At 37.7% G+C, this 22915-nt stretch overlaps 1 protein-coding gene across 5 annotated transcripts; it reads right to left on the bottom strand.

The window, feature by feature from the left end:
- Window positions 1–4280: 4280 nt before the first annotated feature.
- Window positions 4281–22906, bottom strand: LOC126495589 (zinc finger protein 431-like). Of its 5 annotated transcripts, XM_050133174.1 has the most exons (5): window positions 18563–18784; window positions 9488–9614; window positions 9227–9287; window positions 6560–8067; window positions 4281–5721 (listed from the first exon to the last, which is right to left on the bottom strand). In XM_050133174.1, exons 1-4 carry the CDS (start codon window positions 18716–18718, stop codon window positions 6573–6575), a joined length of 1839 nt encoding a protein of 612 aa, XP_049989131.1. In that variant the 5' UTR covers window positions 18719–18784; the 3' UTR covers window positions 4281–5721; window positions 6560–6572. The 5 variants fall into 5 exon arrangements, with proteins under 5 accessions (XP_049989131.1, XP_049989133.1, XP_049989134.1 ...); XM_050133176.1 differs by lacking the exon at window positions 18563–18784 and adding an exon at window positions 18810–22906 and having other exon boundaries at window positions 4281–8067; XM_050133177.1 differs by lacking the exon at window positions 6560–8067 and having other exon boundaries at window positions 18563–18795.
- Between the last annotated feature and the right edge of the window lie 9 nt (window positions 22907–22915).

Here is a 22915-nt window from a genome sequence, read left to right as displayed (position 1 = left end):
AGTCTAATCTGCTTTGAACTAGTTGATACGGTTTGAACCGATCTAAACTGGTTTAATCCAGGTTGAACCAGATTGATCGGGTCTGATCCAGATTGATCCAGTTTGAGTCAGTCTAATCTTATTTGAACCGGTTTGAAAGATTTTGACCCGGTTTTGAATGGGTCTAAACTGGTTTGAAGCTGTCTAAGCTGGTTTCATCCAGTTTGAATGAGTTTTATCAAGTCTGTTCTGGTTTGAGCTGGTCTAAACCCATTTGAACCAACTTTGAAACAGTTTAATCCAGTTTTGAACCAGTCTCAACCGGTTTGAACCAGTCTAAACTGGTTTGATCCAGTTCGAACCACTTTGATCCGGTCTGATCCAGTTTGATCCAGTATGAACCAGTCTAAACTGGTTTGAAGCGGTTTGATCCAGTCCAAACCAGTTTGAACCACTCTAAACTGGTTTGTACTGGGTTTGGTCCGGCCGAAATTGATTTAATCTGGTTTGAGCCGGTCTTCTCCACTTTCAACCAGTTTGATCCAGTTTGAACTGGTCAAAACCAGTATGATATAGTCAGAACCGGTCTAATCTGGTATGATCCGGTCCAAACCAGTTTGATCTGGTCTGAACCAGTTTAAACTGGTTTGATTCAGTTTGAGCCAGTCTAAACTGGTTTGATCCAGTTTGAACCAGTTTGATCTGGTCTGAATCACTTTGATCTGGTTTGAAACAGTCTAAACTGGTTTGATCTTGTTTGAGCAGGTCTAAACCAGCTTGATCGGGTTTGAGCCTGTCTAAACCGGTTTAAGCCGGTCTATGCCTGTTGGATCCAGTATGTCCAGCCTGAACCATAATCCAGTTTGAGTCTGTCAAATCTGCTTTGAGCCAGTTGATCCGGTCTAAACTGGTTTGATCCAAGTTGAAGGAGTTTGATCAGGTCTGATCCAGGTTGATCTGCTTTGAGCCAGTCTAAATCTATTTGAACCAGTTTGAAAGATTTTGATCCAGTTTTGAACCGATCTAAACTGGTTTGAACTGTTCTAAACTAGTTTGATCTGGTTTGAACCAGTTTCATCCAGTCTGATCCCGTTTGAGCCGGTCTAAACAGGTTTGAACTGGTTTGAAACAATTTGAACCAGTTTGATCCAGTCTGATCCAGTTTGATCCGGTGTGAACAGGGCTAAGCTGGTTTGATCCAGTTTGAGCCAGGCTCAACCAGTTTGAACCAGTCTAAACCGGTTTGATCTGGTTCGAATCATATTGATCTGGTTTTGAAATGGTCTAAACCAGTTTGAACCGGTCTAAACTGGTTTGTTCCCATTTGAATCAGTTTTATCCGGTCTGTTCCAGTCTGAGCTGGACTAAATTTGTTTCAACCACTTTGAGAGTATAATACAGTTTTGAACCAGTCTGAAGCATTTTGAACCGGTCTAAACTGGTTTGATCCAGTTTCAACCACTTTAATCCGGTCTAATCCAGTTTGTTCCAGTATTAACCATTCTGAACAGGTTTTTAAGTGGTTTAATCCAGTCCAGACCGGTTTGAACTTGTCTAAACCGGTTTGAACTGGGTTTGGTCCGGCTGGAAATGAATAAATCTGGTTTGAGCCGGTCTTCTCCACTTTCAACCAGTTTGATCCAGTTTGAAATGTTTTAAACCAGTTTGATCTAGTCAGAACTGGTCTAATCTGGTTAGATCCGGTCCAAACCGGTTTGATCCGTTCTGAACCAGTTTAATCCGGTTTGATCCAGTTTGAGCTGGTCTAAACCTGTTTAATCCGGTTTGAATAAGTTTGATCCAGTTTTGAACCGATCTGAACTGGTTTAAACCATTCTAAACTAGTTTGATCCAGTTTGAGCCAGTTTGATCCGGTTTGAGCCGATCTAAACAGGTTTATCTGGTTTGAAACAGTTTGAACCAGTTTGATCTGGTCTGATCCAGTTTGAACTGGTCTAAACCAGTATGATATAGTCAGAACCAGTCTAATCTGGTTTGATCTGGTTCAAACCGGTTTGATCCGGTCGGAACCAGTAAACCGGAGTGATCCTGTTTGAACCAGTTTGATCTGGCTTTGGACCAGTCTAAACTGGTTTGATCCAGTTTGGCCAGTGTAATCCACCTGGCATGTAATTTTAGACCACGAAAAATTGGAAACTTGTAACTATTTCCTAAAGCTATGAAGTCAAATTAGTTTTTATAGCCCTGACCAGCCATAACTTCTCTTCCGGGAGGGTTTCTAGAAAAAAAAGCTGTAATTATTTTCCTAGGTTACCCATCAAATCTAGCAAAAGTGTATAGAAATTAGGTTACTTTGCCTTTTTAACCTTAGCTCAAAACCCCCAAAAGCTGTATATATACCCTTATAAAATGAGATTGCTTTTCTGGGAATAGTTAATGATGGAGAAGGGTCATCTGTCTATGTGTTACTTTCATTGGTTAATAAAGAAACTGTCTTGGCCCTTTAATAGGACAGAAAATTAGGTAGGTGGAGTAGACTGAACAGAATGCTAGGAGAAAGAAGCCGAGTCAGGCAGTTGCCATGACTCTCCTCTTTGAGACAGATGCAGGTTAAGCTCCTCTCCAGTAAGCCACCACCTCGTGGTGCTACTGATGAATAGAAATGGGTTAATCAAGATGTAAGAATTAGCCAATAAGAGGCTAGAACTAATGGGCCAGGCAGTGCTTAAAAGAATACAATTTGTGTGTTGTTATTTCAGGTGTAAAGCTAGCCGGGTGGCGGGAAGTGGCCCACTGCTCCTATTTCTACAGTTAATCTTAGAAACCATTAGCAAGGAACCTGGTCTAATCTATAACTACTTGGAAATTTTATATCAGCTAATAGTGTACAGCTATCTTGGCACCTTGAGAAATACAGCTGTTTCCATCTAACACTTGATTTGTGAAGTATTTCTTTGTATTCATTTGTATTCTTTACAACTCTGTATGAACTGTCACTGATAATATCCATTAAAAATACAGCAGAACAAGGGGTCATCTCATTAAAAGATAAAAATGCCCAGTAATTGGGATGTAACTGTGAGATAAACACACTAGATACAGGCAGTGGTGGACTCCCTATAGACACAAGGGAAAAATTGCAATACCACCTGTGAAATTACACACAAAAGCAAAAGATATTCTGGAGTCTCTGACATTCTGGCCTTGCTTAATAAGGCTTCTCATTAGAAAACTTCTTCCTGCTGAGTTGAAACCTTGAATATTAATTGCCATTTGCTCTTCTTATGACATGGCTTCTGACAGGATTCAATATCTTTCTACACATCTGTTAATGGACTCTCCATAGTCTTCTTATTTTCAGTTAACACAGTTCTATTAATGAGTAAAGATAACAAAAGGTTTTTTTGTAACCAGTCAGAGTACAGTTGGAGTGGGAAAAGTTCCATAATTTGAGATGTGAGTTTTCCTTTTGGAATTTTTTTTGGAGATAGAATAATTCTAAATAGTCTTGGCTATCCTGGAACTCACTATGGAGACTAAACTGTCCTCAAACTAAGAGAGAGTGGCATCTATCTCTCAAGTGCTGGAATTGCAGGCATACAACTCTAAGTCCAGCTGAGATGTTTTACAATGACCTATATTCGAATTAGAGAATTAAATGATAAAATAAATATTTAGAAAGGATCAATCAATATTCTAATGAACAATAATACTTCTTGAAACTCTTAACTTAAACTGGTAAATCATTTCATATATTCTCAATAATTGGGCTATTTTATCAATTTCATCCATTTAAAATGCTTCTATGGGGCTGGAGAGATGGCTCAGTGGTTAAGAGCATTGCCTGCTCTTCCAAAGGTCATGAGTTCAATTCCCAGCAACCACAGGGTGGCTCACAACTATCTGTAATGAGGTTTGGTGCCCTCTTCTGGCCTGCAGACACGCACACAGAATATTGTATACATAATAAATAAATATTTAAAAAAATAAAATGCTTATATGTGTCTATGCATTGATCATGATGTGTATGTGGTAGTGAGAGGAAAATTTAGAGTTGTCTATTATCTGCTTTCACTATGTGAGTTCTAAAGGTGAAACTCAGGGAGTCATTTGGCTACACATGAACCTAGTGGCCCTTATTTGATTTAAAAAAATTATTTATATATGTGCCTCTGTGGGAGGCAGCATATGCTACAGCCCAAGTGTAGAAAAATTACAAAAATTTCTAGGAGTAATATGGATCTCCCAGACATTTAATTCAGGTCATCAAGTCTTTTAAACAGTGCTTAGCTCTCAGAAAGAACTAAAACATTCCACAAAAAAAGAAAAAGATAGCAATGTAACATTTTCATTTGCAATTTATTATTCAATTTGTCCTATTTTCATCTATCTTTCGGTGGAAATATGTTTACATTCTGAAAAGACAAGTTTACTGACATAACAATTCAACTAATCTTATTTGAGCATCAGCCAGAGAACACAGTGGCAATTTCTCTGGTGTGTAAACTTATCTTGATCACCACATGAATGGAACAAGGTAGATTTCACAAAGTTGAGTTCCAATCTCCACATATGTTTCATGGCCTTAAAAACCCATAATAATGTTACACACACACACACACACACACTTTAAAACAATATCATTATCATTACAAATGGAAAACTGATGGGGACAACAAGATGCATGAAACTTCAAATAGTATATCAATAGAACATCAAGCAATGTTGTGAGATACACTATAGGCTGCTGATTATCCCAGATCATTACATCTCTACCAGATAGATGAAAATGCTGCCTTGGATACACACATGAGAAATTTAATGTTTCTTATATTCTCTTCTATTAACCATTATAACATTAATATTGTTAAAATGTGTTGTATCGACAAAATAGCAAACAGTGACATTACATCATCTAACTCCTAGTTGTACTCAGGAAACTGATACATGAGGATCATGAATTTAAATACATACCTATTTACTGACATCCATGCTAGAACGGATAACAAACAACATTTCAGGGAATTTGTTTAAAAACATGAAAATTAAAACCAGGAACAACGATCCACAACCCTTTCACAGACATATTTACTTGGAAAGCATGATCATACACTGCTTGTTATGTAAATAAAAATGGTTCACTTAGGTGATGGGCATCCCATTCTATACATTGAAGAAAAGAAAATTATGGATTATGGTCAAAGTACTAAAAGTATTCTGTGAGGCTGGGTCATTTCATCCAGCAATTTGGAGGCTGTTCTGTATGCAAAACTCAGAGAAACTGCAAAACTGGTGCTCTACAACACTGGATCATTGTGGCCATCCATTTCCACTGGAGATTTTTTTCGGGAGGTCTTCCTTGATCAAAGCTTATTTTTCGTAGCCTAAAATAAATTCACAGCCTCTCATTTCCTGTGAAAACAAAAACAAAACCTCTTCTCCAAAGTAACGTATCTTTTGACTTAAATTGCAATGTCAAGACAGTTTGAAAATATATAGGTTGGAGTAATCCAAAAGCATTTATAATTGTCTTTTAGGAGCTGTTATTCCTCCTTCCTCTGCAGCCAAACACTTGAAAGACAACACAATATTATACAGTATCCAGATTATCTGTGATTATGTAGCTGTTTTTTCTCTATTTCTTTTAGTTTTACTTTTAATATTTGGTTTATCCAGTCAGGGTTTCGCTGTACATCTTTGGCTGTCCTGGATACCAGGCTGGCTTGAACTGAGATCCATAATAATGCTTGAAGAGACTGTTGACTCTTGTCAATTTTTTTTCTGCAGAATAAAGAATCTTGTTTAATTGAACATAAGTGTGTTGGCTATAAATCTTACCAGATACTTTACACAGATTCTGTTGAAATTGGAGCGGCGGGGCTGCATCCCTAGCACCCTAGCCGCCTGCTAGCTTATGCCCCGAAATAATAACACACAAATCGTATTCATTTAAACACTGCTTGCCCATTATATCTAGCCTCTTCTCGGCTAACTCTCGCATCTGGACTAGCCCATTTCTAATAATGTGTGTAAGCACCCCAAGGTGCGCTTACTGGGAAGATTCTAGCCTACATCCATCCTGGGTCGGAGCTGAGAGGAGCTATCGCCTCTACTCGGGAGAGCTGAGCATGGCGTCTCTGCTCCAGAGCAGAGCTGTCGAGTCTGTCTGAGGAGTCTTACCTCACTTCCTCTTCATCCTGTTTACTCCTCCCACCTATGTTTTAACCTACCAGGGCAAGCAGTTTCTTTATTTAATTAACCAATGAAATCAACAGATTGATATATGACACTCCCACATCAAGATTCCATTCAGTATGAGTTTTTTTTCAATCCTCAAAGTCTAGTCTAATATGTTCAAAGGCTTTAACAAACCAATTACACAAGTTTTACTCTTATACTACTACCATGACTTGCAAAACTTTGTTACACTGACTACATTTAGAGGGTTTCTTTGCAGTATGATCTTTTATGATTTTGTAACGGCTTTATCATATTGCATGTGTATGTTTTTTTCTCCAGACTTTTTTCTTTTAGTACTCAGAGACTGATTTGACATACAAAAGTCTTTCCACATTGAGTATATTCATAGGGTTTCTCTATAGTATGTAATCATTCATACCTATGAAGAGAATTCAGTGTACAAAGGCATTTCCAAATTGAGGGCACTCAAAGAGTTTCTCTCCAGTATGTGCCCTTTTATGTATTCGGAAACTGCTTTGAGATACAAAGGCTATACCACATTGATTACATTCATAGGGTTTCTCTCCATTATGTGTTCTTTCATGCCTCTGAAGATAACAGTGCTGTACAAAGCCTTTTGAACAATGAGTACATTTATAGGGTTTCTCTCCAGTATGTGTTCTTTTATGCCTTTGAAGATAACTATGTTCTGTAAAGGCTTTTCCACACTGAACACATTTATAGGGTTTCTCTCCAGTATGTGTTCTTTTATGTCTTTGTAGAATACTAGGATGTGCAAAGGCTTTTCCACATTGAGAACAATGATAGGGTTTCCCTCCAGTATGTATTCTGTTATGCCTATGTAGCACACTGGGATGTGAAAAAACTTTTCCACAGTAATTACATTCATAGAGTTTCTCTTCAGTATGTATTCTTTCATGCCTTTGAAGATGACCATGTTGTGCAAAGGCTTTTCCACATCGAATACATACATAGGGTTTCTCTCCAGTATGTGTTCTTCTATGTTTTTGAAGACGACTTTGGCATACAAAAGCTTTACCACATTGTGAACATTCCCAGGGTTTCTCTCCAGTATGTGCTCTTTTATGTAGTCTGAAACTACTTTGACAAACAAAGGCTTTACCACATTGATTACATTCATAGGGTTTCACTCCAGTATGTGTTTTTTCATGCCTCTGAAGAGAATTTTGATGTACAAAGGCTTTTCCACATTGAGTGCATAAATAAGATTTCTCTCCAGTATGTGTTATTTTATGCATTTGAAGATATCTGTGTTGCGAAAAGGCTTTACCACATTGATTACATTCATAGGGTTTCTCTCCAGTATGTGTTCGTTTATGCATGTGGAGACTTCTTTGTACTGCAAATACTTTGCCACATTGATTACAGTCAAAAGGTTTTTCTCCAGTATGTGTTCTTTTATGCATTTGAAGAATATTAAGACGTGCAAAGGCTTTTCCACAATGAGTACATTCATAGGGTTTCTCTCCAGTATGTGTTCTTTTATGCATTTGAAGAGTACTATGTTGTGAAAAGGCTTTACCACATTGAGTACATTCAAAGGGTTTCTCGCCAGTATGTGTTCTTTTATGTATTTGAAGATTACTGTGTTGTGAAAAGGCTTTTCCACATTGAGTACATTCATAGGGTTTCTCTCCAGTATGTGTTCTTTTATGTATTTGAAGACGACTGTATCGTGAAAAGGCTTTACCACACTGATCACATTCATGGCGTTTTGCTGCACTATGGCTTTCTTTATGTATTTGGAAACTATTATGACATTCAAAGGCATCACCATATTGAACACCTTCATAGAGCTTCTGACCACTATGAATTCTTTCATGTCTTTGAAGATAACTGCGATATGGAAAGGCTTTAACCCATTGAGTATATTCAGAAGGTTGTTCTGAATGACTTCTTTTATGCCTGCAAGGATAATTGGCACATGTAATATCTTTACAACATTCATTACACTGTTGAATCTTTATATCTGCATGAATTAATTTTACAAATTAATTAATTTGTTCTAACTATGAAGAGGATTCAGATCTTAAGCTTTTACCCCTTTGTTTACACTCATGTTGTTCTCCTTCATTAAAGACTATTTTGCATCTTTGAAGATGCCTGTGATGGAAAGAGCCTTTATTACCTTGCTCACATTTATGGCATCTTTTTTCTCTATGAGATTTTTCACTTATTATAACAATACTGGAAGAATTCAGACCTTTACCCCATTATTCCACTGTTAATTTTTTTTAATATTGTAAGCCATACTACATTTGTAAAGTCTGACAGGACAAAGATAAGTTTATACACATTTCTATTACTCATTGGACTTTTCTGCACTAGGAGTTTGTTGATGCATTCCCAAAGAAGTTGGAAAACCAATTACTTGAAAACTTGCATTATATTCAACAAGTCTACTCAACATGGGGACTACTACATATCTTCTAATTGTTTTGAGATGAAAAAAGTTACTTCTTTCCACATCCCTATGATCATATGGTTTCTATCCAGACTGACATAGGATATACCTATTAAAGAAAGCAAAACAAAGGATTTCCACAATACATATACACAGCTTGAATCTCTGTTACTCAGAGAGAAATGGTATACTGATTAAGGTTTCTCCACAACAAACTCCCGTAACTCTTAACTACCCCTCTCACTGAACTTAGCCATCATGACAACTATTTGAGTAACCCTAGTTTCACAAGGGATTAATTGCTTATTTAAAGATTTTGGACATATACTTATCACCTATTCAATATGTATATCTTTTGTAATAGGAGTGGTTTCAAACTAAACAGATTGGAAGTTCTACAGCATAGCTCTGATGTAGCTATGATTCAAATAGTAAGATCTGTTAAGATATTGTTTCCTTGTCCTCCTTTTAATTGTTTTAACAATTACTAGAAAACACAGTTCACTTACTTGCCATTGAGACATGTGATTTTGTGAGGATTTAATAATCATTAATACACTTTAAGCTGTCCTTATTTACACTGCTGCTTTTCTTTAAAATCTCCAGATATATTAAAATATCTTCAGAGGCACATTGTATCAGCTTGCACATAAAAATTACCTTCCATATCTTCGAGAACTTTGACAATACTCTTCAATATTATGATCTTCCCACCTGCAGCCTAAAAGACAATAGCAAGAAATGTATTATATGTTATTGAAAATTGGACATAGGTTACTATCTTCAGTGAACCTTAGAACTATGCCGGATTTATTCATCTTATTCTTCCTCCTTCTCAATCACAAATACTGAAGAGCATTAGTAAGCAAAACACAGCTGTTCCATTAATTTAAAATGTGAAGGAAATTCCCATAGTATTACCTATAGCAGTGAGGTTCATATAGGTCTCCAGCATCACATCTTTGTAGAGATTCTTCTGGGAAGGATCCAGCAGAGCCCACTCTTCCAGACTGAAGTCAATATGCACATCACTATAGGTTACTGCATCCTAAAATATAAAACTATATAAAAACTGGTAATACTGACAACATTGTAAATGTACAATCATATAATTCTGGTACTTACTATGGCAGGCATTATAATACAATCATTAAGAGTCTTTAGAAGGAAATTAAGTAGGAGATTTATCTCTATCATTCCTGAGTGGGATACTACCTGCCATGGAAAATGCTTACTAACCGACAAAGAAAGACAAGCAAACACATCAACAGTAATGAGTACACAACAAAGAAATTTTATCAACAATTACTAACTACAAGAAAGGATGAGCAAGATCTGTGTATTGGCTTATGTCTTTAATTCCAGCACTAAGAAGGGAGAGGCAGGTATATCTGCCTCTGAGTCGAATGCTGTCCTAATCTATGCAATCAGTTCATGGACGGTAAGAAGTAAATATTAAAAATCCACCTCCTGGTCTACAAAACAGCTTCAAGACAGCCAGAACTACGCAAACCTTGTCTCAGAAACAAACAAAAACAAATAAAATAATTAAGCTAGTAAAATGGCTTAGCATTGAATTGTTATACCTTATGTGATTTAGTGATACCATTAATAATGGTGATGAAGTCATGATAGCACAAAAAGCTGACTGATCAGTTTCAACTATTACACAAAAGAAATTCAAAAAATAAAATCATGCTACCAAAATGGCTTAGCATTGAATAGAAATTGTTTCTGCTGTGTCTTATATGATTTACAGATAGCATTTATAACAATGCTGAAGGCATGACAGCCAAAGAAGGAAACAGGTTGATAAGTTTCAAACATAACATATTAGATACAAAGAACAAAAAAAAATGGGTTGAGGCTAGAGACACCCAAATCCCACTTCTAATGAGTTTCATCCAGAAAGGATTCTTATACTAACAAGCACCCCAAAAAGAAAGCCATCAAGGAAATAGAAATTTAGTCATTCAGTCAACTAGATTCTGAGCCATATCACTATAGGTTCAACCACGGCTATCAATGAAGAAAATGCATTTAGTCACCACAATGAATCTCATAGACTGCAGCAACCACTACACTGCTCAAATGTCCAAAAACTCTTGGACATTTTCAAGTTATATATTTTCAATAGACAATGGCAGAGAATATTCCGAATATTCCAAAGGAGAGGAATTGAGACATGGTAAGAAAACATGGTAGTCCAAGGTAAGAATGAAACCATCAAATCCAGTAGCTCTGTGTCAGACACATCAAATGGCTAAGATGGCCCTATCCCAACAACTTTGCATATACCTTTTTCTCTTTCTTTACTTCCACTTCATATATATGATTCTCCATAAGATGTTTCATAGCTTAAATATCTCACCATCTTATGGTCTCAAAATACAACCCAGGCATCTTTCTCACAGCGTCTTGCAATGAACTAAGAGTCTCCTCAGTGGAGCTCAGACTCTACCAAACACCTACAAAATTGCTGAACTGAAAAAAAAGAAAGCATGTATGGCCTTAAATTTTGCACCTTTTTGTTTTCAGAACCAGTACAACATCAATGATTCCCCCAAATTTGGCTTCTAAGTTGTGATAGACCCTGCCTTGCTTAGACCAGAGTTGTAGCAGGCTTCCTATGAAGTTGCATCTGGAGACTAGGAATTACTTTACCTAATTCTTCCATTAACTGAGGGCATAGAAAAATAAATTCTTACATTTTGGCAGCTTGCTAGGTTATCAATGTATATTGTGGTCTTCTCTATAATGGTGATGATTTCCCTGAAAATTTCTGCCACTGTTCAGCCCTTGACTGCCACCTAGAACTACCTGTTTTTCTCTACAACCCAGAGACATTATTTATTTACGACCCAAGTGTTGCTTTTTTCCCACTGTAGTCCTGAATGAATCATAAGTAATAACCGTCCAAGAGATTTAATATTTTATCTAAGAAACCAGATCTTTGCTTTAGAGAAGCTTCTCGGTTTTAACAGGTTCCATTTATTAATTATTTCTATCAGTGTCTCTGCTACTGACATTATATTTAGGAAGTGGTCTCCTGTCCCAATGCGTTCAAATGTAGTTCCTGCTTTCTCTTCTATTAGTTTCAGTGTGGTTAGTTTCATGTTGAGGTCTTTGATCCATTTGGACTTGAGTTTTGTGTGTGGCGATAAATATGGATTTATTTTCATTCTTCTACATTTGATATCCAGATATGTCAGCAGCAATTATTAAATACCAGCCTGTTTTCAGTACTGTAGCTCTGCAGTAAAGTTTGAAGCTGGGGATTGTGATGCCACCAGAAGTTTCTTTATTGCAGATGATTGTTTGTGCTATCCAGGAGTTTTGTTTTTCTATATGAAGTTGAGTACCGTTCTTTTGAGGTCTGTGAAAAATTGTGTTGGGACTTATATGGCAGGTGCATTGAATATGTAGATTGCTTTTGGAAAGATTGCCATTTTTCCTATGTTAGTTCTACCTACCCAAGATCATGAGAGATCTTTACATTTTCTGGTGTCTTCTTCAATTACTTTCTTCAAAGATTTAAAGTTCTTGTCATACAGGTCTTCCCTTCTTTGGTTAGAATTACTCTAAGACATTATTTATTATTTGTGGCTTTTATGAATGTTGGCATTTCTCTAATTTCTTTCTCAGCCCATTTATCACTTGTATAAAGGAGGGCTACTATTTTTCTTTCTTTCTTTCTTTCTTTCTTTCTTTCTTTCTTTCTTTTTTTTTTTTTTTTTACTTAATCTTGTATACTGGTACATTACTGAAGGTTTTTATGAGTTGTAGAAATTCTTTGGTAGAATTTTTGGTGTCAATTATGTAAACTATCATATCATCAGCAAACAGTGAGAGTTTGACTTCTTTTCCAATTTGTATCCCTTTGATCTCCTTTTGTTGTCTTATTGCTCTAGCTAAGAATCTCAAGTACTATACTGAATAGATATGGAGAGAGTGAACAACCTTGTCTTGTTCCTGATTTCCGCAAGATAGCTTTGAGTTTCTCTCCATTCAGGCTGTTGACTTGCTGTATAATGCCTTTATTATGTTTAGGTAAAATGGGAGCATGGGAATCATAGAAGAAGATAGAAAGGGAGGGAGGAGGAAGGGAGAGAAGTGGAGAAAATATATAGATTAATAAAACATTAAAAAGAAAAATTCCCTTTACCACATAATAATCAAAACACTAACCATGCCAAAAAATAAACAACAGAACAGGAATTAATCATCATTATTTCTGATAGCAATAGTCATAGAAAACAAAATGGTTTGTAAATGTTTCTAATGGTCTTCCTTTTCTTTAACAAAAGAATATTAAAAGCTGCAAAGTAAAAAAAAAATCAAGAAACATACAATGGCACACCTATGAGAATTACATTTGACTTCTCAGTGGAGATTCTAAAAGCCATCAGGGCTTGGACTCATGGGATGTAGGTTCTAAGAAACCATGGAATCAAACATCAGGAAATTCATCTTATGATGCCACAGATTATCCATAAATGCAGGCTTTTGTATTTAAGTAATCATAGATGATTCATATCAGATGCTACTATATATGTTAGACCTGAGACAGGAAACAGTGGAAACAAAGGTTTCTGCAATTGCCCTTAAAAATATAGAGATTGCACCAGGTAGACAGACTCTGAGAATTCCAATTTCAAGTATTCATTGCCTCTAGTCCCTCTGCTTCAGGACTTTGAGATCATTAAACTAATTCAGTACAGAGATCCAGTGTTGTGACAAATGTTATAAAGAGAGTTACAGACCAATTTCCCTCTTGAATATAAATTCACAAATATTCAAATACTTGCCAAGAGATTCCAAGAACACATCAAAAACTGATGTAAACTCATCAATTAGGCTACATCCCAGATAGGCAGTTGGTATAGAAGGGTGTTTTGTCTATGTGTTACTTTTATTGGTTAAATAAAGAGATGGCATTGGCCTTTTGATAGGGCAGTCCTTAGGGAGGCAGAGTAGACAAAACAGAATGCTGGAAAGAAGACAGTGTGGCAGACGCCATGGTTCTCCTGCCCAAGATGGACGCTGGTTAGACTCATGCCAGTAAGCCACAGTCAAGTGGCGATACACATTAATGGAAATGGGTTAAATCAATATGTGAGAGTTAGCCAATAAGGGGCTAAAACTAATGGGCCAGACAGTGTTTAAATGAATACAGTTTCCATGTAATTATTTTGGATAAAGCTAGCTGGGTGGCCGGGAGCCAGGCGGGATGGAAAGCAGCCCATTCGCCCTTTTAACAACAGGCAGTGAAGGTTCAACATAAAAAAAAAAAACATTAAATGCAATCCACCATAAAAATAAATTGAAAAACAAAATAGAACACAGTGTCATCCCATTACATGTACAACAAGATGTCTTTGACAAAATCAAACATTATAAAAGTCTTGCAGTTTAGGGATATGAGGTACATACATACACATAATAAAGAAAATTTACAGCAAAACTATAGCCAACATTAAACTAAATGTAGAGAAACTCCAAGTCAGTCCAACTCAATATAGTACTTGAAGTTCTAATTAGAACAATAAAAGAAATTAAGGACACCAATGGGATATAACTTGGAAACAAAGAAGTCAAAGTCTTTTTATTTGTAAATGGTATGATAGATACGTAAGTGACCCTAAAAATTGGACAAAGGAACTACAATTGATAAAACACTTTCAGCAAAGTAGCTGGATATAAGAGTAACTAAAAAAATATCAGTAGCCCTCCTATAAATAATAAACTGAGAAAGAAATAAGGGAAAAACACCATTTATAATAGCCTCAAATATATGTTCCAGTAACTCTAATAAAACAAGTGAAATAACTTGTGTGATAATTGAAAGACCTGGATAAATCCAGACCCCCCTAGCAGGAAAAAATAGAGCCAAAAATCTAAGCAGGGAGAGAAGAATCAGAAATCTAGGATTAGCCAGTTCAGTTTCAGGAACTAGCTGAAGATAAAGTTAGATTGTAATCTTGAGTATAATCTTGAGAAACAGGGAGTTGCCCCCTTATGATCATCACTGGTATTTTCGGAATTTTCTGTGCCGCCCTCCCTGCCCCTTTCAGATTACTGGGCTGTGGTTTCTTCCTTTAAAAACCCCTTCTCCCAATTACTCGGGGTTGAACTCCTCCCCTGCGTGGGTTATGAGTCTCGGCCCCAGTGCACTGGTTCCTGTCCTGTCAAATAAACCCCGTGTGATTGCAGCAAGGACAGTCTCTCGTGAGTTTCTGGGGGCGGGGGTGTTGTCTCGAGACTTGAGTGAGAGTCTCCCCACACCGGGGGGCCTTTCAATAATAACTTCAAAAAATTAAAGAAAGAAATTAAAGAAGATACCAGAGAGATGGAAAGATATGTTAAGCTCAAGGATCAGTAGGATTAACACAGTAGGATTACCCATCCTACTAAAAGCAATCTATAGATTCAGCACAATCCCCATGGAAATTCCAACACAAGTGCTTAAAGACAATGAAAGGGCAGTTTGCCACTTTATGTAGATAAACAAAACAAACAAACAAAAAAACATGATAGCTGGAATAATCCTGAACAATAAGAGAATATCATGGCACCAGGCAGTGGTGGTGAACACCTTTAATTCCAGAAGTCTGGAGACAGAGACCAAGGCCAGCATGGTTCTCAAGCACTAGTTACAGGATAGTGAGGACTGTTACACAAAGAAACAGTATATATAGAAAAAAAAAAAGCATGTCATTAGTAGCAAAGCACACTTGTTGAACATTGGAATCAAGTTAAAGACCAGACATAAATCCTGGATGCTTGATTTCTGCAAAGGAAATTCAGAAATACAAAATGGAAAAAAAAGAAAGCACCTTTAACAAATGGTGTCTACTAAACTGAATTTTTGAATGTAGCCTAATTCAAATATTCACATTCATCATTCTGCACAAAACTCATATCCAAGTGGGTCAAAGATCCCCAAAATAAAACCAGACACACTGAAACAGGTACAAGACCAAGTGTGGAAAACTTTGAATGTACTGGCACAGGATATGGTGTTCTCAACCATATAACAATGGAATAACAGTGGAAACACTATGGTGAACAATTAATAAATGGTATCTCATGAAACTGTAAAGCTTCTGTAAGACAAAGGGACATAGTCAATCAGACAAAAAAGCAGCTTAAGGAATGAGGCAAGATTTTAAAAACTCCACATCCAATAGATAACAAATAGCCAAAATATGTAAAGAACTCAAAAACTTAGATGTTGTATGCTATAGATTAATCCTCTATACTGTGAATAAGTAAGGTCAGAAGTTATGGTCTTTGATGATTCATTTTTTGAAAAAGTTTGGCATAATATACATAGGCTATTTGATCCCTCCTGGATGCTCTCATATGCATTAATTGACTGGGTAGTATTGCTAATCCTTATTCTCTTTAATGCCTCCTGCAGCAGATTCAGTAGCAGTGGGCAGCCACTAAGGTGTTAATGGCTCTTAGGCATCCTTCTATCAGTCCTCAGCAGGAGGTTATGCATGCCTATCTGAAATTCAACAGGTTATCACCTAGTTGCCCCATCCAGGCAGCTATCCACAGGGCTAGTAGTCAATGACAGGGAAGAGACTGATTGTTCAGCAGGCTACCTAGGAAAGGCACAGTCCAGTTGCAGATCACTCCTGAGGTGGGGTCAACAATGCCTGAGCAAAGAACTCTACATCTTCATATCTACATGTTGATATGAAGGAAGTTAAGGTCTACCAGGCCGAGAGATGAGCCATTCTGGAGTGTGCCTGGGACTATCAGAAATACTGAAGTAGGCAATGAGGGAGGAATGTGCAATATTGCCCATGAGGGGCAATCATGCAATGTCAACAAATTGAAATGCCTGCATGCTGGGAGGTTATATAAGCTTTCCCTATTGCGAAATAACCAAATCTAATGTATCCTTTTTTACCAGACTCCAGGCTAATGTGGATGTACTTTTATATGTGTGTTGCTTTTACTGGTTGATGAATGAAGCTGTTTTGGCCAGTGGCTTAGCAGAGTAAAGCTAGGTGAGAAATCTGAACAGAGATATAGAGAAAGAGTAGGTGTAGTCAAGGAGACACCATGTAGTTGCTAAAGGAGGAAGATGCCAGAACATTACCAGTAAGCTACAGCCTTGTGCAATACATAGGTTAATAGAAATGAGTTAATTTAAGACATAAGAGCTAATTAGGAATATGTCTCAGTCATTGGCCAAACAGTATTGAAATTAATATAGTTTCTGTGTATTTATTTGGGTCTGAGCAGCCAGGAAATGATCGCACAGGCTCCTTCTACACTAAGCTTTTGTGTTGTTGATATGACACCTTCTCAACCCCTCCCCCAAGAAAGATGTTAGAGCCCAGTTACAAATATATATTACTCTCATTGGTAAATAAAGAACTGACTTGCCTATTAATGGGCAGGAATAGATTGAGTGGGAGAGTGAGATTAGGAGAATTTTGAGAAAAAGGGTGAAATCAGAGGAGCCACAATCCAGACAGAGAGGAAGCAAGACATGCAAGGGAGGTAAATCCCACTGGCCTGGGGTTACACATAGATTTATAGAAATTTATTAATTAAAGTTGTATGAGCTAGTTAGTAATAAGTCTGAGCTATGAGACTAGCATTTATAATTAATATAAGTCTCTATTTATTTGGGAGCTGTAATTTTGTTATTGTTATTATGTCTCTTACAGACCAAACCTTTCCTGGTGCCTGCAATGTAGCCCTTATATCCTTATCTGCCTCTTGACATCTGAAATAGTGCAATGGACAGTCTACTATGTGAACCAAATTGGTAATTTTAAAACTCTGTGTTACTACACACCTGTAATTCAAGAATTTAGAGTGTTTAGTCAGGGTGATAACAAGGGCAATGCCCTGGGGGACTACAGATAGGGGTCAAATCCACCTGAATCAGCATAGAAGATCTTAGCTCAAAACCATTTTTTGTTGTTGTTGTTTTGTTTTTTGAGATCGAGTTTCTCTGTACCTTTGGAGCCTAGCTCTTGTAGACCAGGCTGGTCTCAAAGAAGATCTGCCTGCCTCTGCCTCCTGAGTGCTGTGCCACCACTGCCCGGCTCAAAACCATTTTTAAAAAAGGCTGGAGATTAGCTGTTCTAGAATTCATATACCTTTATGGTATACCAGAATTTAATGTTAGTTGTGACCCTTTATGGTCCCTTAAGCAACCTAGTTCACTAACAGGTGCAGTTAACATACTACTCAAATATATATGGAGTATTTGGGAGGCAACACAACCTTTGCTAAATTCTACTTAGTGTGACATAATGTCTCCTAAGATACAGTTTATTTTTATACTATCAGTTATTCTACCTCACAGTTTAGCAGTGGAATGCTACTCTACACATGAGATAATGTAAACAAGCTCGACAAAACTAACTCCAGATAGATCCTAAACCTAAATGCTCAATATTAAAAGTGCAGAGAGATCCTAGAGAGGCAAAGGCTCTCTATGTTTTGCAAATCTGTCTTCCATAACAACAATACAAGGCAGTTTAAGGTAAAAAGACCCTCAAATAAAACTAACTAGTTGCTTTCTTAACTAAAAGTCAGAAGTGTCACTAGGACTCTTACCAGTTTCAACTTTGTAAAAGGTCAAAGAAGTCAAAAGTATTGTGGGAGTTCTGATCTCTGTTGCTAAGTGATCCTTGGGGCAAAGGAGGAAAGATAAATGTAATTTTTTTTTAAAGGCCTGTTTAGAGAAAAAGGCTCTCTTAGTCAAGAGAACAGAATCTCTGTCTTTCTGTCCTGGACACAGATGTAACATATCAATGGTGACATATAAATATACTGGCCAAGGAACCTGGTCTGTGATACCCAAGAAATAGCAACACAGGACAATTATAGATCACCTGTAACTGATTAATTGATTGCATATTGCAGACAAAACTGGAAAAAATTAAGGCTTCCTTCTTGCCCTGTCTTTCTATACTGTGACCTGCCTATAATGCATAGAAAATGAATTCACATTCTTACACAAGAGCTTCTACAATAAAAAGTTTGAGCTGCAATAGGACACTTCTTCCCTTCATTCATTTTCCTTCTTGATAACCAGCAAGGCCAAGCCTGGAATGACTGACACACCTGGACTTGGAGGCAGGAAAGGGGATGTAGAAACAATGTAATTATCATCCAAAAAAAATATGTTAAATTGAAATAGGCTTTGTGTCCATGTTCTCAAGCGATTAGGGATTTCTATTAGAGCACACCAAGGAATACTCACACCACTTCTTTCAGGTCGTACAAATCTTAAACCTGGAAAAGAAGAGTCCTGTTATGCAGGGTCACACCATTTTATCCAGATCTTCTATTTTGGTTGAACTGGAATAACTACAGTAATATGGTTTCACCAAAGTTCAGTTCATTATCCATATTCTTCATTGTCTGGTCTGTGGCCAGTCAAGGTACTTACTGACCATCAATCAATAAGATTGATTAATTCAGTACCCATTACTAATGTCAACTACTGTCACAGTGGGAAAATTTTCACCCTTTTTCTGGGGGCCCTGCCCTTTCTGTGCTGTGACTACAGCTGCTGGTAAAGTTGGTTAGTGAACTCAAGTACTGCACACGCCCCACTTCATTTATACATTCCCAATAAAAGCCAGATATTTTTACTTCTCACTGACCAATCAAGTCCAGACTGTCTTCCCACCTCTGGGCAGCAGAGGCAGAATTAAATGATCAATCCAATTCCCAATTAAATATGGAGACGCAAGCCTAAGCCACAGTATATGCTGTTCTAAACAGAAATAAGTAGCCTGAGAAAAATGGAAAGATATTCTTAATGACTGGAGAATAAAGCAAATAATACATTAACACAGTGATACATTTAAAGAAAACAAAATTAAAAAGTGAAACCAAAAATTGGCATAGCCTAGTAAAGTGACTGCATTAATATACTCTTCAACGTTTCCCTATATGCAGTCTTAGCTGCTGACATCTTACATGACGGACACAGCTACAGCCAGTGACCTATAACTCAGCTCTCTGAGCTCAAAAAACTGTTCCAAACGAATTACACATATCTGCAAAGGAGAGCTATCTACTTGGAAATTTGATGTTAATTATCCTCCCCAAGTTTTACACTCACACATCTGGTCTGACTTCATTCACATGATGTAAATTAATATATGTGTGTGGAAATTACAAAAATCACTAACACTGCCACAATTATGTCCTTTACCATAAATAGCAACACCAGCAGCTGTATGCCTAATTTACTTCCTAAATATAATCCTAGTAGCAAAGACACTAAGATCAACAATTAATAAATGAGATCTCCTGAAACTGAGAAGCTTCTGTAAAGCAAAGGACATCGTCAACAATACAAAATGACAGCCTATAGAATGGGAAAAGATGTTCATCAACCCCACAGAGGACATAGGACTGGTTTTCAAAATATACAGAGAACACAAGAAACTTCGCATCAAAATAACAAATAATCCAGTTAAAAAAAATACAGTACAGACCTAAACAGAACCCTCAACAGATGAATCTCAAATAGCTGAAAAACACTTAAGGAAATGCTCAACATTGTTTGCCATAAGGGAAATGCTGGAGAAGATGTGAAATAAGGGGAACATTCCTCCAAGGATGGTCGGAGAGCAATCTTGTACAGCCACTTTGGAAATCAGTATGGCAGTAATCTCAGGAAACTGAGAAACAACCTATCTCAAGACCCAGCATATACCCAAAGGATTTTCATACCACAAGGATGTTTGTCTGACTATGTTCATAGCCATATTTGTAATAGCCAGAACTTGCAAACAACTTAAATGCCCCTCAGCTAAAGAATGGATAAAGAGGCTCAGGAACAGTTTCCCGCTCCTGCACTAAAGCTACGGACCCAGAGGGGTGAGTGCCTGCCTACCAGGCAAGCCTGAAGGTCCCCCGCAAGGGAACGCTGGCACCTTCAGCTTGTGCTGCAGGGTCTCCTGTGTTTCTACTCGACCCCACCCTGCTCCTCACATTAACCCTTTGTCCGGGGGTCCTTGGGCTACCAGGTGTCCCTGTTTCAGTGCTGAGGAGTTCCATCTGGACGGGTGAGTGTGTGCTATCCTGGGGCAGCCTGTCCTGGAAGAGAGCACAACCCTCCTCCCCCAGCTCCTGCTGCAGGGGTGTCTTTCTAACACATGACACCCCCCAAGCCTGCCCTGTTGTCTGCAAGGTCCTTGGTTCAGGAACTGTTTCCCCGCTCCTGCACTAAGGCTACCCACCCAGAGGGGTAAGTGCCTGCCTGCCTGCCGGGCAGGACTGAAGGTCCCTGCAAGGGAGTGCGGGCACCTTCAGCTTGTGATACAGGGTCTCCTGTGTTCTACTCAAACCCACCCCACGGCCCACGTTCGCCCTTTTGTCCTCGGTGTCTTTGGGCTACCAGGCATCCCTGTTTCAGTGCTGAGGAGTTTTATCCTGACTGGCTATCCACCCAGAGGGGGAAACCAGGCATCCCTGTTTCAGTGGTGAGGATCTCCATCCAGACAGGAAGAGTACCTGCTTCTACACTGAGGAGATCCACCCAGAGAGTCAGTCACAGCAAAGACTGGACCAAGACACCAGGCCTCTCCTGGTTCCATTTGAAGGAAGGTGCCAATGCAAGAATTCCTCCAACAACCTGAAAGGCAACATGACATCACCAGAATCCAGGGATCCCAAAACAAGAAGAATTGAACACACGACTCCAGAAGAAATAGAAGAAATCGACTTTAAACAGAAATATATGAAAATAATAGAGGACCTTAAAGAGGAGGTGAAAAACTGCGATAAAGAAATAGAGATGGCAAACAAAAAGGTAGAGGAAATGAAAAAATCTCTCAAAGATACCCAACAAAACCAAGAGAAACAAGAAAAAGCAATCAAACAGGTAAGGGAAACGCTTGAAGAATGAAATGGAGGTAATGAAGAAAAGACAAACCGAAGGAAGGCTGGAGATGGAAAATTTGGGTAAACGAACAGGAACTACAGAGACAATTATTACCAACAGAATACAAGAGATAGAAGAAAGAATATCAGACACTGAAGATACCATAGAGAAAATAAATGCAATGATTAAAGAAAACAGCAAATCCAACAAATTCTCATAACAAAACATTCAGGAAATCTGAGACACAATAAAAAGACCAAACCTAAGAATAATAAGGGTAGAAGAAGAAGTACAGCTCAATGGCCCAGAAAATATATTTAATAAAATTATAGAAGAAAACTTTACCAACCTAAAGAAAGATATTCCTATGAAGGTTCAAGAAGCATACAGAACATCGAATAGACTGGATAAAAAAAAAAAAATCTCCTCGCCATATAACAATCAAAACACAAAACATACAGAATAAGGAAAGAATATTAAGAGCTGCAAAGGAAAAAGGCCAAGTTACTTATATAGGTAAACCTATGAGACTTACACCTGATTTCTCTTTGGGAACCATGAAAGCCAGAAGGTCCTGGAGAGATGTACTGCAGAAACTAAGAGACCATGGATGCAAGCCCAGACTACTATACCCAGCCAAGCTTTCATTCACTATAAATGGAGAAAACAAAAATTTCCAGGATAAAAACAAATTTAAACAATACGTAGCCACAAATTCAGCCTTACAGAAAGTAATAGAAGGAAAATCACAAACCAAGGAGTCCAACAATGACCACAATAACTCAGACATCTAGAGACCCTTCAGCAGCACAACACAAAGAAGGGAAACACCCAAACTCTACTACTAAAAAAGTGACCGGAGTTAACAACCACTGCACATTAATATCACTTAATGTCAATGGACTCAACTCACCTTTATAGGCACAGATTGGATGCGAAAACAGGATCCAACATTCTGCTGTTTACAAGAAACACACCTCAACCACAAAGACAGACATTTACTCAGAGTAAAGGACTGGGAAAAGGCTTATCAAGCAAATGGACCTAAGAAACAAGCAGGTGTGGCGATACTAATTTCTAACAAAGTTGACTTCAAACTAAAATCAATCAGAAGAGATGGAGAGAAACAATTTATACTCATAACAGGAACAATTCATCAGGATGATGTTTCAATCCTGAATATCTATGCCCCTAATATAGAAGTACCCACTTATGTAAAAGAAACATTACTAAAACTCAAGGCAGCCATCAAACCACACATACTAATAGTAGGAGACTTCAACACTCCTCTCTCACCAATGGACAGGTCAGTCAGACAGAAATCTGACAGAGATATAAGAGAATTAATGGAGGTAATGAATCAAATGGACTTAACAGACATCTATAGAACATTCCACCCAAATAGGAAAGAATATACCTTCTTCTCTGCAGCTCATGGAACCTTCTCGAAAATTGACCACATACTC

This window comes from Alexandromys fortis, unplaced genomic scaffold (assembly GCF_014885135.2).
Source record: "Alexandromys fortis isolate MF-2015 unplaced genomic scaffold, M_Fortis_MF-2015_v1.1 scaffold_525, whole genome shotgun sequence".
NCBI classification, from domain to species: Eukaryota; Metazoa; Chordata; class Mammalia; order Rodentia; family Cricetidae; genus Alexandromys; species Alexandromys fortis.
This window is presented reverse-complemented; position numbering and strand designations above follow the sequence as displayed.